Source organism: Pezoporus occidentalis, unplaced genomic scaffold (assembly GCF_034315485.1).
Source record: "Pezoporus occidentalis ecotype Australia unplaced genomic scaffold, CSIRO_AGI_Poc_V1 ctg1190, whole genome shotgun sequence".
In the NCBI taxonomy this organism is placed as follows: Eukaryota; Metazoa; Chordata; class Aves; order Psittaciformes; family Psittacidae; genus Pezoporus; species Pezoporus occidentalis.
Window position 1 is genome coordinate 1 of NW_026912984.1, and position 17,651 is coordinate 17,651.

The 17,651-nt window shown below is 60.7% G+C and overlaps 2 protein-coding genes across 2 annotated transcripts; both read right to left on the reverse strand.

The window, feature by feature from the left end:
- Positions 1–2: 2 nt before the first annotated feature.
- DNM2 (dynamin 2) lies at positions 3–17,647 on the reverse strand (the record flags this gene model as incomplete). Its single annotated transcript, XM_062605278.1, has 20 exons — positions 3–291; positions 380–615; positions 3,672–3,836; positions 4,075–4,186; positions 4,259–4,368; positions 5,802–5,915; positions 8,615–8,626; positions 8,935–8,986; positions 10,319–10,389; positions 10,468–10,554; positions 12,653–12,791; positions 12,974–13,041; positions 13,128–13,263; positions 13,459–13,601; positions 13,689–13,849; positions 14,277–14,375; positions 14,481–14,684; positions 14,770–14,919; positions 15,151–15,224; positions 17,628–17,647. Coding segments are annotated over 20 exons (2,442 nt in total), but the record flags the coding sequence as incomplete, so codon positions are not given.
- Positions 6,226–8,368, reverse strand: LOC134156864 (uncharacterized). The gene is made up of 3 exons (XM_062605266.1): positions 8,274–8,368; positions 7,255–7,411; positions 6,226–6,715 (listed from the first exon to the last, which is right to left on the reverse strand). Exons 1-3 carry the CDS (start codon positions 8,366–8,368, stop codon positions 6,497–6,499), a joined length of 471 nt encoding a protein of 156 aa, XP_062461250.1. The 3' UTR covers positions 6,226–6,496.
- Positions 17,648–17,651: the final 4 nt, after the last annotated feature.

Consider the following 17,651-nt stretch of genomic DNA (forward strand, 5'->3'; position numbering starts at 1 on the left):
TCTTACCTGGGCACGCCGGGCGGGATTCCAGGCGGGATGCGGGCCGGGCGCAGCGGGATCTGCGGCGGCGCCGAGAAGGGGTCGTTGTTGGCAGCGAAGAGGAGCTGGGGTCCGGGGCGGGATGGGATGGGGGGGGCGGCCGAGGAGGAGGAGGAGGATGAGGAAGAAGAGGAAGGAGTGGAAAGAGCCCCGGCAGGGATAGGGATGAGCGGAGGCCCCGGCGTGGGGCCCCGCACGGCCGGGGGCCGGCCCGGGGGCAGGATGCTGGAGGGGCGGCGCTGGGGCGGGGGGCTGCGGAGAAGAGACAAGAGGGAGATGCTGGGAGCCCGCTGGGAGCCCGGCATTCCCATAGGGAACGGTGCAGGGAACGGGAGCAGACCTGTGGGCGGAGGGGCCGCTCTGGAGCCAGGTATCATCGACGGGGGGGGGCACGGGGGTGGACACGGTGCTGGTGCTGATGTCGCCGATGATGTGCAGCGCCTCCTTGAGCGCGTGGTACATGCGGAGCATCTCGTCGCGGCGCTGCGCCTGCTCCGCCGACTCCTCCATGAGGCTGCTCTGGTCGGCCGAGGAGTAAAGGTAGGCCAGGAGCTCGGAGTGGATGAAGTCCTTGGTCTGGAGATGGGAGACGGGCAGGGAAGGAGGGAATGGGATTTGGTGGGATCGGGATGCGGGGTCCCACCCCTGGCTATGGGGACCGATAGCATCCCTAGAGGAGGTTGCTCCATCCCATGTCCCACCAAACCCCATTCCTTCATTCCATGCCCGTATTCCCATCTCCAGACCTGGGAGCAGCTCTGGGATACGGGCAGGGAAGGAGGGAATGGGATTTGGTGGGATTGGGATGCTGGGTCCCACCCCTGGCTATGGGGACCGATAGCATCCCTAGAGGAGGTTGCTCCGAGCACACGCATTCCATGTCCCACCAAACCCCATTCCCTGATTCCATGCCCGTATCCAATCTCCAGACCTGGGAGCAGCTCTGGGATACAGGCAGGGAAGGAGGGAATGGGATTTGGTGGGATCGGGATGCGGGGTCCCACCCCTGGCTATGGGGACCGATAACATCCCTAGAGGAGGTTGCTCCGAGCACACGCATTCCATGTCCCACCAAACCCCATTCCCTCATTCCATGCCTGTATCCCATCTCCAGACCTGGGAGCAGCTCTGGGATACGGGCAGGGAAGGAGGGAATGGGATTTGGTGGGATCGGGATGCGGGGTCCCACCCCTGGCTATGGGGACCGATAGCATCACTAGAGGAGGCTGCTCCAAGCTCGTGCATCCCACGTCCCACCAAATCCCATTCCTTCATTCCATGCCCGTATTCCCATCTCCAGACCTGGGAGCAGCTCTGGGATACAGGCAGGGAAGGAGGGAATGGGATTTGGTGGGATCGGGATGCGGGGTCCCACCCCTAGCTATGGGGACCAATAACATCCCTAGAGGAGGTTGCTCCGAGCGCACGCATTCCATGTCCCACCAAACCCCATTCCCTCATTCCATGCCCGTATCCCATCTCCAGACCTGGGAGCAGCTCTGGGATACAGGCAGGGAAGGATAGAATGGGATTTGGTGGGATCGGGATGCGGGGTCCCACCCCTGGCTATGAGGACCGATAGCATCCCTAGAGGAGGTTGCTCCATCCCATGTCCCACCAAACCCCATTCCCTCATTCCATGCCCGTATTCCCATCTCCAGACCTGGGAGCAGCTCTGGGATACAGGCAGGGAAGGAGGGAATGGGATTTGGTGGGATTGGGATGCGGGGTCCCACCCCTGGCTATGAGGACCGATAGCATCCCTAGAGGAGGTTGCTCCGAGCGCACGCATTCCATGTCCCACCAAACCCCATTCCTTCATTCCATGCCCGTATTCCCATCTCCAGACCTGGGAGCAGCTCTGGGATACGGGAGGATGGGAGTCGGGATGCAGGGTCCCACCCCTGGCTATGGGGACCGATAGCATCCCTAGAGGAGGTTGCTCCATCCCATGTCCCACCAAACCCCATTCCCTCATTCCATGCCCGTATCCCATCTCCAGACCTGGGAGCAGCTCTGGGATACAGGCAGGGAAGGAGGGAATGGGATTTGGTGGGATTGGGATGCGGGGTCCCACCCCTGGCTATGGGGACCAATAGCATCCCTAGAGGAGGTTGCTCCATCCCATGTCCCACCAAACCCCATTCCCTCATTCCACGCCCGTATCCCATCTCCAGACCTGGGAGCAGCTCTGGGATACAGGGGTCCCACCCCTGGCTAGCTAGAGGAGGTTGCTCCCAGTCCCACCAAACCCCATTCCCTCATTCCATGCCTGTATCCCATCTCCAGACCTGGGAGCAGCTCTGGGATACGGGCAGGGAAGGAGGGAATGGGATTTGGTGGTATCAGGATGCAGGTTCCCACCCCTGGCTATGGGTAGCGACAGCATCCCTAGAGGAGGCTGCTCCAAGCTCGTGCATCCCACGTCCCACCAAACCCCATTCCCTCATTCCACGCCCGTATCCCATCTCCAGACCTGGGAGCAGCTCTGGGATACAGGCAGGGAAGGAGGAAATGGGATTTGGTGGGATCGGGATGTGTGGTCCCACCCCTGGCTATGGGTAGCGACAGCATCCCTAGAGGAGGTTGCTCTATCCCATGTCCCACCAAACCCCATTCCCTCATTCCATGCCCATATCCCATCTCCAGACCTGGGAGCAGCTCTGGGATACAGGCAGGGAAGGATAGAATGGGATTTGGTGGGATCGGGATGCGGGGTCCCACCCCTGGCTATGGGGACCGATAGCATCCCTAGAGGAGGTTGCTCCGAGCGCACGCATCCCATGTCCCACCAAACCCCATTCCTTCATTCCATGCCCGTATCCCATCTCCAGACCTGGGAGCAGCTCTGGGATACGGGCAGGGAAGGAGGGAATGGGATTTGGTGGGATCGGGATGCGGGGTCCCACCCCTGGCTATGGGTACCGACAGCATCCCTAGAGGAGGCTGCTCCAAGCTCGTGCATCCCATGTCCCACCAAATCCCATTCCTTCATTCCATGCCCGTATTCCCATCTCCAGACCTGGGAGCAGCTCTGGGATACAGGCAGGGAAGGAGGGAATGGGATTTGGTGGGATCAGGATGCAGGTTCCCACCCCTGGCTATGGGGACCAATAGCACCACTAGAGGAAGTTGCTCCAAGCTCGCGCATCCCATGTCCCACCAAATCCCCTTCCCTGATTCCATGCCCGTATCCCAGAGCTGCTCCCAGGTCTGGAGATGGGATATGGGCATGGATTGAGGGCAGTGGGATCGGGATGCAGGTTCCCAGCCCTGGCTATGGGTAGGGACAGCATCCCTAGAGGGGGCTGCTCCAAGCTCACCTTGAGGGATGGCGCATCCCATGTCCCACCAAACCCCATTCCCTCATTCCATGCCCGTATCCCAGAGCTGCTCCCAGGTCTGGAGATGGGATACGGGCATGGAAGGAGGGAATGGGGGCAGTGGGATGGGGATGCAGGTTCCCACCCCTGGCTATGGGTAGGGACAGCATCCCAAGAGGAGGTTGCTCCAAGCATCCCACATCCCACCAAACCCCATTCCCTCATTCCATGCCCGCATCCCAGCGCTGCTCCCAGCTCTCCCCTCCGTGCAGCTAAGGGAGGGAATTCCGGGCTGCCCCCCCCGCTCACGTTGTTGATCATGAGGTGCATGATGGTCTTTGGCATGAGATCCCGGATGGATTTGTTGATGATGCCCACGTAGGAATCCACGAGGTTGCGGATGGTCTCCACCTGCCGCTCCAGCTGGGGATCCATGGAAAACGTGTTCTCCTGAGCGCCGTCCTCCGGCTCCGTCTGCGCAGGGAAAACCGGGATCAGCCCCCGGAACCATCCCCCCCCCCCCCCCATTCCCATCCCACACGGATGCCGTTATCCCACGGGAAGCACGCGCTACCACGGGGCCTCTTGGGGTGATCCCATGGGGTTATCCAAACCCCACCTTGGGAACACCAGGATCTGCATCCCCTGGGGGGGGTGTGGGGGTGCTCCCAGCTCTGGGATGCCTCATCCCACCCGGAAAAGGGGCATTTACTTGGTCTTTCTCCGGATAAACTCCGGCGCGGAGGAAGGAGGCTTTCCAGCTGTCCACGTCCTCCTGGGAATCACAGGCCAGCTCGATCTGACGGAGGTCCTTGTACACGTTCCTGGGGAGCAAGGAGCGAGCGGGAGCATCATCCCGGCATTCCCGGCGGGATTCCAGCCGCCTGCCCCCCTACCTCTGCTCCGTGTTGAAGATGGCGAAGACGTGCTTGTTGGACATGAAGCCCTTCTCCACATCCCGGATTTTCAAGTTATCCAGAGGCAACATGTATTTCTTCTCCTTCTCCTGGGAAAGAAAGATGGGAATGGGAATGGGGGGGGGGGTATGAAATCCCGACCCTCGGAGCAGCCCCTTCCTTCATTTCCCATCGGGAACAGGCACTTTCGGGATGCTTGGGATGGAGCTGGATCACAGCCCCCGAATCCCTGCCCGGATCCCGCCTTCCCTCGGACGGGATGCGGTGCCTCGCGCTCCCCCAGGAGCCCGGGATGGGGCTGGAGCTGGGATGCGGCACATCTGGAACGGGTTAGGAAGGAGCCCGGCGCCAGATGTGGAGCGGAGGCACCGAGGGGCCCCCGGCACCGCCCCATTTCCTGCCCCAAATCCAAAGGAAGGGAAGGGAAGGGGCTGGAATTCTCCTTCCCCAGCCTGGATTGGGCTGCACGAGGACTGTGCCACGTCAGAAGGGAGACAAAGCGGCCGCCGCCGGGAAAGGGGGAAGGAACGGAGCCGGGATGAAGGCAAACGGATCCCAAATCCCAGCTGGAATTCCGGCCCGGCCTGCCCAGTGTTCAGACTACCTGTTCAGGATGCTTCCCCGTTGTACAGTAGTCTGCACATTGGTTAGATCGGATCCGGCCTTGCGGCATCACCGGTACCCAGGTAAGCAATGGAATTGGGGGGGGGACACGACACGGACACATCCCAAATCCCTCCTTTTTGGAGGCAAATCCAATGGATTTTGCTCCGTTCGTGGAGCTGGGATGAGGTGGGATGGGGGGGGAGAAGGAGCCAGGCGCTGGATGGGATCCGGGTCGGCAGAGCCCCACAGAGCCTCATCCATCCCAGGGCTGGTGCTCATTAGAGCTGGAATGGGGGGGTTATTCCGGCTCCACCACCTCAACACATTCCCTTCTCCTTTAGGAAGTGGATTTCCATAGGGAATGGTGGGGGGTATAAAGGGAAAAGAGGCTCAAATCTGGCTCCCAGGAAATAAAGGCTGTTTCCATCTCCATGGGCTGGTGTGGTGGTACCCAAGGGCTGAGGCAGCAAATCCCATGGGATAAAGGGATCCTGGGGGAGCAGCGGGCTCCTGGCACACCAAAAGCCCGGGATGGAGGGAATGGGGCTCATTCCCTGTGCCCTCATGGGGTGTCAGTGCCTGGTGGTTTCCAGACCTTTCCCCCCCGGCTGGATCCTGGTGCAGGGATTTCAATCCCAAGGGAACTGTGCAGGACACGGTGGCCTTCCCGCAGGGAATGGCAGGGTGACAACGCACCCATGGGGGCAGAGATGGGCTTTTCCCTTGGATCCCGGATTTCCACCAACCGGCATCCATCCCAGCCGGGGTGGGGAAGGATGGGGACACAGGGAGCCCTGGATCCCTCTTGATGGGAGCCACAGTGCCCCCCCCGGACCCTGGAAGAGGCAGGATGCAGCTGATCCCATGGGATCTCCCCGGCCCCCCCTTCCCAAAACCCATCCTTCCCGGCACGCACCTCCTCATCCTTGTACCAGGATAAGGATTCCGCCGTCAGCACGAACCAGTATTCCTTGGATCCTCCCTTCATGATGCTGATGTTGTTGATGGTGAGCCAGCCCCTACGGATCACCTGCAGGCACAGGATGCAGTGGGGGGGGGAAGGAAGGAATGGTTACAGGCTCCTGCACAGCATTCCCACATGGAAAAGTGCTCCCGAGCCCGCCTGGATCCTGCAGGGAAGCCCCAACCTTCGTTCCCAAAGCACATCCCACCAGGGAGCTGTTATCCTGCATCCATGGCAACTCCCATGAGCAGGGGATGGGAAGCATGAGGGAGCATTCCAGGCCCTATCCCAACCGGGATCCCAGGGCAGGGGGGGGGAGAAGGAAGCTGCAGGGAGCACCAAGGAGCATCCCGGCATTCCCAAGGCAACAGCACTGCCTCTGCCGGGAGTTTTCCATGGATCCCATGGGGCTGGGAGCCATGGGATGGAGGGAAGGGGACTCGGAGCCGTGGCTCTCCCTCTTCTCGCCATCACCCCTCTGCACCGGCAAAACCCATGGGAGAGATGCCGGCATCCTGGAATTCCAGGAGAGATTCCAGCCAAGTCGGGAATGGCACCGACCCCCTCCCCCCCCCATTCAAATCCATGTTCCCAGTCCCTGTCCCGAGTTATGGGATGCTTGAGCTCAGGTTAGTACCACACACAGGTTAGTAATGGGGAGGGGGGCGGATCTGAGCCCCCCACTCCAGGCATGGAGCCTGGGATAATGGGAATGTTGTGGAGAGGGGAAGGAGGAGCCCGGGAATTCCACCTTCAAGTGAAGGGATCACCTTGTGCTGAACCGAGTCTGGTTTTAAAGGATCCAGGAATGGGATGGAGCTGGGATGCGGGAAGGGAGCAGGGATGGGGGGAGCAGGGATGGGGGGGAGCAGGGATGGGGGGAGCAGGGATGGGGGGAGCAGGGATGGGGGAAGCGGGGATGGGGGAAGCGGGGATGGGGGGAGCGGGGATGGGGGGAGCGGGGATGGGGGGAGCGGGGATGGGGGGAGCGGGGATGGGGGGAGCGGGGATGGGGGGAGCGGGGATGGGGGGAGCGGGGATGGGGGGAGCAGGGATGGGGGGGAGCAGGGATGGGGGGAGCAGGGATGGGGGGGAGCAGGGATGGGGGGGAGCGGGGATGCGGGAAGGGGGCAGGGATGCGGGAAGGGAGCAGGGATGCGGGAAGGGGGCAGGAGGGACGGGCGGAGCAGGGACAGGGGAGCAGGGACAGCGGGAGCAGGGACGGGGGGAGCAGGGACGGGGGGAGCAGGGACGGGGGGAGCAGGGACGGGGGGAGCAGGGATGCGGGAAGGGAGCAGGGATGCGGGAAGGGGGCAGGGATGCGGGAAGGGGGCAGGGATGCGGGAAGGGGGCAGGGATGCGGGAAGGGGGCAGGGATGCGGGAGCAGGGATGCGGGAAGGGGGCAGGGATGGAGGGAAGGGAGCAGGGATGCGGGAAGGGGGCAGGGATGCGGGAAGGGGGCAGGGATGCGGGAAGGGGGCAGGGATGCGGGAAGGGAGCAGGGATGCGGGAAGGGGGCAGGGATGCGGGAAGGGAGCAGGGATGCGGGAAGGGAGCAGGGATGCGGGAGCAGGGATGGGGGGGAGCAGGGATGGGGGGAGCAGGGATGGGGGGGAGCAGGGATGCGGGAAGGGGGCAGGGATGGAGGGAGCAGGGATGCGGGAAGGGAGCAGGGATGCGGGAAGGGGGCAGGGATGCGGGAAGGGGGCAGGGATGCGGGAAGGGGGCAGGGATGCGGGAAGGGGGCAGGGATGGAGGGAAGGGGGCAGGGAGGGAGGGAGGGGGCAGGGATGGAGGGAGGGGGCAGGGATGGAGGGAGGGGGCAGGGATGGAGGGAAGGGGGCAGGGATGGAGGGAAGGGGCAGGGATGCAGGAGCAGGGATGCGGGAAGGGGGCAGGGATGGAGGGAGCAGGGATGCGGGAAGGGAGCAGGGATGCGGGAGCAGGGATGCGGGAAGGGGGCAGGGATGGAGGGAGGGGTCAGGGATGGAGGGAGGGGGCAGCACATTCCTTTAACACCAACTGGCATCAGGGATTTCTCCAACGGGATGGGGATGGGGCAACGTGCCCGGGAGTGGCTCCAAGGGGAGCCCTGGAATGCCCAATTATCCCATCTCCCCCTTCCCATCGCCTGGATCTGGGGCCTGGGGGCCCCTCTGCATTGGGAAAAACATGGGGATGGGGCCAGGAGGAAATGGAAGCGTCCGAAGAGCCGGGAATTGGGCCCGGAGCCCTCCCAGCCACCCCACCATGGGCTCCAACGGCAAAGCCTTCCGGGAGGAGCGGGATGGGTGCCGGATCCCGGTTTTCCCAGTTCCCTTCCCTAGGGATTGATCCAGGCTCCTGAGCAACCCCTGCCCAGTGATTCCGGAGCCGGAACACCCAAACTGGATGGATTTGGGGATCGGTTTTCCCTCTCGGACACTTCCATCTCCTCAGAGGCCGGCTCCAAGGGTATCCCTTTTCCATAGGGAAGGAACTCCCTGGGATGAGCACGCGGCAGCAGAGCCTCTCCCATGGCTGCCTATGGAATCTCATGGATAACCCCCCCCCCCGCTCCCCCCTTCGGCTTCCACCTTTCCAAGCCCCTTGGCTGTGGGCATGAGGGAATTCCCAGCTCCGGGATCAGACCATGGGGTTATCCCGTCCGCCCCGTGCTCAATCCCGGGGAGCTGGGAGGCGTCCTTTGGGATTGGGAAGAGGTTTTCCCGGCAGGAAGAACGGCCGCCACCGGGGTCTCTACCATTGCTATGTGGGTACTTACCAGTATCTCCCCCTTTAGGGCACAAAATTAAACGGGGGGGGGGGGGAGGCAAAGAAAAAGTGGGAAAAGGAGATGGAAAAGTGAAGGAAAAAACGGGAAGGATGGAGGGAAGAGCACAAAAACGCAGGAAAACAGCAAAAGAAAACCAGGGACATGCCATTAATGATCATTGCAGTGTTAATGTCCCACCACATTCCTGGCATTCCCAGCCCGGAGCTGGGAGCCACTGTTCCCCCCACCCCCGCCGTCTCCATCCCCACGATTCCCTAAGGAAGGGGGTGAGGGAGGAGCGGGGCTCCCGCTTCCCGAGGGATCCGTACCTGGTTGGGAATGGCCCTTTTCTTGTTGGCCTGGGTGTTCCGCTGCTGGGCGCTGCGGGCAAGAGAAGAAGGAGCCTTAAGGGGGGGGGGGGGATCAAAGCCAAGCCCCCCCTGGACCGCGTATTCCCAGCCGGAATGCCGTAAGGAAGAGCCGAGTCCGAAGGGGAAGCCCGTTGCGTGCAATGCAACCAGAAGAGAATCTCCCATTCCCAAGGGAGATTCCTGCCGCAGCCCCTTCCACCGCAAGGCCCAGCACCAGTAAGGCTTCCTGGTCTCCAGCAATTCCCAGTTCCCTTCCCAGTTGGAAAACGAGCACCGGAGGGGAAGCTACCTGTCTCTCCTGAGCAACCAAAGGTGCGGGATGGAACCGTTAAGTCGGGAGCGGGGGGACAAAATCCGGGAGGAACAGTTAGGATAACGCCGGCATTCCCCACGGAGCAGCAGTTACAAGCACAAAAGAGGGGGGCCCTTTCCTGCCTCCTCTCCCCACTTCCAAAGGCAGGGAATTCCGGCCCTCAAACCTTGGGATACGGGAAGGGGGGGGATGCACAGCACGCTTGGTGGAAGCCATCCCTGCGCCGTAGCATCCCGATGGGATGAGCTCCAGTCCCCATCCAAATCCAATGGGAAATGTGGGAGGAGGAGCTCCCCGGCTCTTCCCAAAGATCCCTGTGGGATCGGGGCTGGGGGGGTCGGGACACACACATGGAGTGAGCAGGGCCATGCTGCAGGAGCAGGTACCCACCCGGTCGTGACGTGCTGCTCTGTGTAACAGCTGGGGAGTGGGAAGAGAGTCGGAGGAATCCATAGGGAAGAGGGAGATGGTTCCAAGGAAAAACAGGAGAGATTAGGAAGAGAGAGGAGGGAATTGTGGAGGAAAGACAACGGAAAAGGGGGGGAAGAAAGAGAAGAACAAGAGGAAGCCGGCGTGAGATGGGAAAAGGGGGGACCAGCTCCAGCAGGGATCCAGGGACACCAAGGCCGGAGCCCCGGATGCTTCCGGATGCATGGATTGGGGCTGCGCCCATGGCCCAAAGCAAGGCAAGGCCAAGAGGAGCGCTCCCCCCTCCTGATCCTGATCCTGATCCTGGGAAGAGCTCCAAAGGATGGGAGATGCTTTGCTCCGTTGGGACAGGAGGAGTTATTCCGCCTCCCCTCCAATTCCCAGTGTGCGGGGGGGCTGAGCAAGGGGATGGGAGCTCCCGCATCCCACATCCAAAGGGGCCGCTGTGGGATTGACGGGATGCAGGAGGCTCCCGGGGCAGTTTCCCTGGGATGGGATGGGATGGATGGGATGGGGGGGGGGGGGGGGTGAGGCATGGGCAGCACCAGGAACCTCACTTCTAAAGCAGCTCAGGATGTATCCCGCCGGGAATGGACTCACTTGGCGAAGCCAATGAAGTCCTCGTGGTTGGTGTTGATGTAGGAGAGCTCGATGTCGATGAGCAGCAGGATCTGGGAAGAGGGGGAAGGAAGTTGGCCCAGCACCAAGAGGGAGCTTGGGCAAGCGGCAGGATGGGTGCCGGGCCTCACCTGGTCCTTGGTCCTGCCCTCCCGCTCCCGGATGTGGGTGGTGACGATGCGTTCCGTCTCCTCCCGTAACCTGGGGTAGGAGCCGAGCTGAAAGCAAAGGGAAAGATCCAAGGAAAAGGAAGGGAAAAGATCCAAGGAAAAGGAAGGAAAGGGAAAAGATCCAAGGAAAAGGAAGGAAAGGGAAAAGATCCAAGGAAAAGGAAGGAAAGGGAAAAGACCCAAGGAAAAGGAAGGAAAGGGAAAAGATCCAAGGAAAAGGAAGGAAAGGGGAAAGATCCAAGGAAAAGGAAGGAAAGGGAAAAGACCCAAGGAAAACGAAAGAAAGGGAAAAGATCCAAGGAAAAAGGAAGGAAAGGGAAAAGATCCAAGGAAAAGGAAGGAAAGGGGAAAGATCCAAGGAAAAGGAAGGAAAGGGAAAAGATCCAAGGAAAAGGAAGGAAAGGGGAAAGATCCAAGGAAAAGGAAGGAAAGGGAAAAGATCCAAGGAAAAGGAAGGAAAGGGAAAAGATCCAAGGAAAAGGAAGGAAAGGGGAAAGATCCAAGGAAAAGGAAGGAAAGGGGAAAGATCCAAGGAAAAGGAAGGAAAGGGAAAAGACCCAAGGAAAAGGAAGGAAAGGGAAAAGATCCAAGGAAAAGGAAGGAAAGGGAAAAGATCCAAGGACAAAGGAAGGAAAGGGAAAAGATCCAAGGAAAAGGAAGTAAAGGGGAAAGATCCAAGGAAAAGGAAGGAAAGGGAAAAGACCCAAGGAAAAAGGAAGGAAAGGGGAAAGATCCAAGGAAAAGGAAGGAAAGGGAAAAGACCCAAGGAAAACGAAAGAAAGGGAAAAGATCCAAGGAAAAAGGAAGGAAAGGGAAAAGATCCAAGGAAAAGGAAGGAAAGGGGAAAGATCCAAGGAAAAGGAAGGAAAGGGGAAAGATCCAAGGAAAAGGAAGGAAAGGGAAAAGACCCAAGGAAAACGAAGGAAAGGGAAAAGATCCAAGGAAAAGGAAGGAAAGGGAAAAGACCCAAGGAAAAGGAAGGAAAAGACCCAAGGAAAAGGAAGGAAAGGGAAAAGACCCAAGGAAAAGGAAGGAAAGGGAAAAGACCCAAGGAAAAGGAAGGAAAGGGAAAAGATCCAAGGAAAAGGAAGGAAAGGGAAAAGATCCAAGGAAAAAGGAAGGAAAGGGAAAAGATCCAAGGACAAAGGAAGGAAAGGGAAAAGATCCAAGGACAAAGGAAGGAAAGGGAAAAGATCCAAGGAAAAAGGAAGGAAAGGGAAAAGATCCAAGGAAAAGGAAGGAAAGGGAAAAGATCCAAGGAAAAGGAAGGAAAGGGAAAAGATCCAAGGAAAAGGAAAGAAAGGGAAAAGATCCAAGGAAAAGGAAGGAAAGGGAAAAGACCCAAGGAAAAAGGAAAGAAAGGGAAAAGATCCAAGGAAAAGGAAGGAAAGGGAAAAGACCCAAGGAAAAAGGAAGGAAAGGGAAAAGATCCAAGGAAAAAGGAAGGAAAGGGAAAAAACCCAAGGAAAAGGAAGGAAAGGGAAAAGATCCAAGGAAAAAGGAAGGAAAGGGAAAAGACCCAAGGAAAAGGAAGGAAAGGGAGAAGATCCAAGGAAAAGGAAGGAAAGGAAAAGTCTCTGTGGGCCCGTAGCCGAGGACACGGAGCTTTGGGAGCACCTGAGCCAAGCCCTTGTGCTGCCACCACCGCCCCATGCGCCGGCATTCCCGATGCGCATCCCGGTGCCAGGAGGATGCGGTGCCCCGTTCCCCCCCCCCACCAATGACCCCCAAGTGAAGTGGGCTCCTCTCCACCACCAGATTCCAACCCATCCCTGGAGCATCCATCCTGGAGATGGAGGGAAGGAATCCCATTGGGAAGCGCTGTCCTGGCCCACGGGAGCAAGCTGTGCCCGCACCCCCTTGGATCCCGTCGCCTCCTCGCCTGGATGCGCCCCATTCCCAGTAACCCAGGCGCTTGTCCCAGTTTAAGGCATCTTGAGGGACGAGGTTTGGGGCCATTCCAAGGAGCTGGATGTTATCCATGGAAACAGCAGCTCCCGGGCGATGGAAAACATCCATGGATACGGAGGGCAATGGCAGGGTGGGAGGCTGGGGTGATGCAGCCTCGATTCCAAGCGCTCCCGGGTGGAGCCAGGGGATCATTCCCGATGCCAGGGGCGGGAAGGGGCTGGGATGGGCTCAGTACCTTACTGGTGCACTGCCGGACCGTGTTGATGAGCTCCTGGATGACGAGGTCCACGCACTTGAGGCACGGCTCCTTGAGCTTCACCACTTGCTTCTTCACGATGGCCTCGAAGGCCAGGTCCGGGGTGAAGAGCCCCGTCCTATGGGAGACACCAAAAGTGGGCATCGGGAGCGATCCCTTGGGATGGAGGCGCTAAGCCCAGCCCCGCGAAGGCACGGCAGAGCTGCATGGAAATGGGAACGAAGTGCTCTGGGGCATCGGAGCCAAGCAGCCCTGCTCCATCGCCATCAATCCCTTTGGAATGGCTGCTCCCGCACTTGCCTCACTCCATGGATGTTCTTGATGGCGTAGCTGATCTCCCGCCTCAAATCCTTCTCGTCAAACTCCATCTGAAGGAGCAGGAAGAGGCCCAGGGAATGGGGTTGAGCCCCAGGCCATTCCCGAGCCCGTGCCGGCGCTTCCAGCCGGGATTTACCTTCACGAGCTCGAAGGGGAACCTCTCGTGGAAGATGCGGTTGATCCTGGCGCCACCGGAGAGCTCCAGCGTGTCCACCTGGTCCCCGGAGCCCTCGATCCGCTTCTCAAAGTCCACCCCGAACTGCTGGACCATCCTATGGGAAAGAGGGCGTGAGGACGCCGGGATGGGCTCCATCCCAGCCTGGGGGGATGAGCTCCTTCCCACCCCATTCCATGACGCTATGGGAAGCTCTCCTGTTTCCTCACTGGAAGGGCTTTGGAGCATCCCTTTGTTGCCATGGCTTCAAGGGATGGGTCCAACCCGGCTGGGGCCCTAAGAGGAACCTTACTGCAGCAGCGCTTTGGTTTTCCGCGTGGGATCATCGGGCCGGAAGTTCTTGTACTCCTCCACCTCCTTTTCCAGGGATAGGAGCTGGCTCTGGAGCTTGCTCCGTAGGGAAGGCAGCGTCTCCCGGATGTGGTTGGTCAATTGCTGCGCGACAACGGCCGTTACCGACAGCCCCAGGGCCGGTGCTGCTCCCTGCCCCGTTGCCAGCGCCACGGAGGAGCCCATCCCAACCTGGTTCAGGACCTTCTGGAGGTGTGGGGTGCCCATGCGGTCGGCCATGTGCCGGTAAGCGGGGTGGGAGAGGAAGAACTTGCGCTCGGCCGCCAGCGCGGCCCTGATGTCCTTCTTGCCATCGATGTCCTTCTGGCTCCGGTTGACCACCCCGATGTAGCCTGCAATGGGAAACGGTGGGTCCCGTTCCAGAGCTTCCCTTTGGGAAGCAGATCTGGGGCTGGGGGGGGGGGGGGGGGTGGCAATGGAAGGGGATGGAAAAGAGGATGAGGAAGGGGATGGAGTTGGTTGGGGAGGTTCAGGAGAAGCTGTGGGGAGGCCGCAGGGTCTGAAGGGGACTCCAAGGATGGGGAATCTTTATCATGGACAGGACAAGTGCAGGTTGGATACAAGGATGCTGGGACACTGGGATGAAGGGAGAAGGTTGGGATGCCCCATCCCTGGCAGTGTCCAAGGTGTGTGCATCGACCCCCTCCAGTGGAAGGTGCCCCTCGGCGTTCCAGCAGGTTGGAACTGATCCTTCCCAACCCCATTCCATGACGTTCCCCCTGACTGGAGGAGCCTGGGGGTTGGATCCCAAAGTGGTACCTCTCCGGAGAGGAAGCAGCTTGTTCTCCAGCACATCCCTGGCATCCGTGCCTTCATCCATGAGATCCAGCTTGGTGATGACGCCGATGGTCCTCAAGCCTGATGCGACCCCATGGAAAACGAGGCCCCGGTGAGGCTCCCTGCTCCATCCCATTGGATCAGGAGCGTGAGGATGCATCCCCCCCCCCACCCCAACCCTTTTACCTTGCGGATCGACTTCCTTGGCCATCTTGAGCGCATCCGAGTTGGCCAGATCCATGTTGGCCGGCGTGACGGCGAGGATGAGGCTGCTCTCCCTGCTGATGAACTGCAGGATCATGTCCTTGATCTGGTACTCGATGTCCTGCGGCTGGTCCCCGACGGGCACCTTGGTGATGCCCGGGAGGTCGATGAGGGTCAGGTTCAACACTGGCACGGGAAAGGAGGCCGCGGTGAAGGAAGGTGGGAATGCCGCCATTCCCGGCGCCTGGAAGCAGGGCCGAGGGCCGCTCACCGTGCGGGGAGTACACGCGGAGGTTGATGGGGATGGGGGAGATGCCTTTGTTGGTCCCCGTCACCCGGTCGGTTTCCGCCTCGATTTCCTGCCGCACCTCGTCGAAATCTGTGAATTTCTTGGATTTGCAGTGCAGGAATTCGGCGTATTCTGGGAAAGAACGGGAAAACCGGGATGGGAACAACGGGGGTAACGGCAACGTGGCCACGGGGAGCCCCCGAGAGGACACGGCCAAGGGCCTGGCATCCCGGAATGGATGGCGAAGGACCTGAAAGCGCAGCCCGGTTCCAGCCCTCTGGAATGGGCAGGGGGGCACCGGAATGCCGCCAGGGAGGGGGCATCCCAACCTCTTCCCATCCAAGCCCGTCCCAGGGTCCAGACCTGTCTTGGAGAAGATGAGCTGCAGGATGAGGGGCCGCCGGGTGACGATGCCAGAGCCGCGGGGCAGGAAATCCCTAGGAGGAATTGGAAAAGCGGGAATTGGGATGCAAGGAGCTGGGATCCAAGGCTCCCCTCTGGCTCCACAGCTCCATAGGATCCAGCAGCCGGAGGTGGGAGAGGGGGAAGGATCCCTGCTCCCAAGGCCACGCTCCCCCCCCCCATCCCTCCCTAAGGAAAAGGGGAGGGATGGAAGCACATCCCTGCTCCCTAAGGGAGAGGAGAGCGGCTCCCGCCTCCCCGCAGGAACCCGGGAAGCAGCTTCCATTGGGAGAGCTCCATATTCCCACTTCAGAAGGGAAAGGATGGGATAACCACCACCACCCCCCCATTCCCGACGGGCCAAGGAAACGGTGCTGCCCAGAGCATTCCGGGATGGAATCGCACGGAAGTGGGAATGGGATGGGCAGGTGGCCCTGCCCAGCAGCGCCATGCTGTTTGCCAGGAAACGGGAATGCCGAGCTCCTTGGGAGAGGGACGCGAGGGCCAAAGGGGATGCTTCCATTAGCATCCAGCGCAGGGATGCAGGTCACGGGGATCCCGACCGCCTCCCATCCGGCTGGGGATTCCAGGTGGGAACGTCACGGGATGGGTTGGGAGCCAATGGCCCGTGCCTGGCGTTGCTGGGGCTGGAAAAGCGGGACGGGAGCTTCCTGCCCAACCGGGAGGACAGGTCCTGCGGGAAGCGGCACGGGGCAAGGGAGGGAAGTGGCTGAGGCCCCGGGCCTGGTCCCTCCGCTCCCATGGGAGCTGCCGGCTTCCTGCTATCCCCATGGACCCGGGTGGGATGCAGGCAGCGTCTCCATCGTTCCGTGATGCCCTGCTTGGGAAGAGCGGCACCAGGAAGCGGCTCCTTGGAGAGCTCAAAGGTCACCACCAGCAGCAGAGGAGGAGGAGGAAGAGCACAGGGAACATCCCTGGGGAACAGCCTCCTCCTGGGAGCAGCTCCCTCTCCCATCTCCCCCTGGGAACACCGGGAACGCCATGGGAAGGGCTCATAAAGCCCCATTGAGGTTCGGGCCCCGGGGGGGGAAGGGCCTCCCCACCACAAGGGCCCCATTGTCAGGGCTCAATGCCCGGGGTTGATCCCGCTCCGAGGACAGAGCAGCATTCCATGATTCCATGACCTAACCCAGGGAGGGAGGGGGCGTCCAGGGAGCTCATCCCAACCCTGCCTCTTCCTTGGGCCTTCTCCCTTATCCCGGGTCAGGGAATTGCCTTGGTCCAACCTTGGTGGGGCTCAGAAGCTTCAGGCCACCGGAGCCGACTCCGAGCTCAATCCCCAATGAGATCCCTCCAAAGGGGTTTATTCCAAGCGGGAATAACGTCCTTCCCTGCGGCTCCTCGCAGCAGGGATGCAGGAGAAGGTGGGGAATGAGCAAAACCCCCATGTCCACATCCTGCCTCCATCCACTGGGATACTGGGAGTCGGTGTTCCAGGGCCTCTCATGCTCAAAGGGGCTCCCGATCCCCACTCAACCCCACCTTAAAAGCCTTTGGATGGGAGATCCCAAAGCTCCATAACAAAGTTGGGATCCCCAGGACCGGTTTTCCAGCACCTCCATGATGAGGAACTCCCAAAGGGAAGGGGAATAACTTGGATATCTGAAGCCCCCCCTGCATGAGGATATAAACAGCCTGGAATGGGATGGAATTCCCGCCTGGAATAGCTTCTTTGGGATGCAAAGGTGTTGCCAGGGCGGTGACAAGCCAGGCTGGGATGACAGCACAGGAAGTTGCCTATTGTTCCCATTCCAGCATCCGGGATGGGAACGGAGGAGCCCTGGAGCTGCAGGAATCCAGCTCCTTGCCCCATGGATCCCACTGACCTCGGCGGGGTGGAACCAGCTCCGCTGCCCCCGTTATCAGTGCCCAGCCCGCTGTCACCCTGCGGCTCGGCCCCTATCTCGGGGGCACAGGGCCCCACCGCAGCCCGGCGCTATCAGCCGGCTCCACGCTGTTAACCCGGGTTAACGGCGGTGATGGGGGGCCAGGAACGGTGCGGGATGCTCCGCTCCTGCATCCCGGTTCCCCCACCGGTACCCGCACCATTCCCCTACCTACGCTGTTAGCGTAAGAGTCCGGTACCCGCACCATACCCCTACCTACGCCGTTGGCGTAAGGGTCCGGTGCCCGCACCATGCCCCTACCCACGCCATTGGCGTAAGGGTCCGGTGCCCGCACCATAACCCTACTACGCCGTTAGCGTAAGGGTCCGGCTCTGCCCGCGCGCTACGCCAAGTGCGTACGGCCCCGGCGGCTCGCTGCGCACTTTGCGTAGCGGCGGCGCACGGTCCCCTTCAGGCCGCGCCCTGCGCTCGGCCGGATTCCCGAAGCCGCGCTTACGCCAGCGGCGTAAAGGCCCCCGGCGCCGTCCCCGCCGGTACCGGCCGCCGGTAACGGTGCCCGCCGGTACTCACCGGCCCACGAAGTTCTCGAGCACC

Bases quoted from the DNA above. Each gene is read 5' to 3' on its own strand.
- LOC134156864 (XM_062605266.1), bottom strand. From the start codon at position 8,368: ATGGGAGAGGCTCTGCTGCCGCGTGCTCATCCCAGGGAGTTCCTTCCC. The intron at 7,412-8,273 runs GTCCGAGAGGGA...CTGCTCCCGCAT, and splicing joins GCCTCTGAGGAGATGGAAGT to CCCTGCTCCCTTCCCGCATC. The intron at 6,716-7,254 runs GCCCCCTTCCCG...CCATCCCTGCTC, and splicing joins GCTCCCTTCCCTCCATCCCT to CCCCCCATCCCTGCTCCCCC.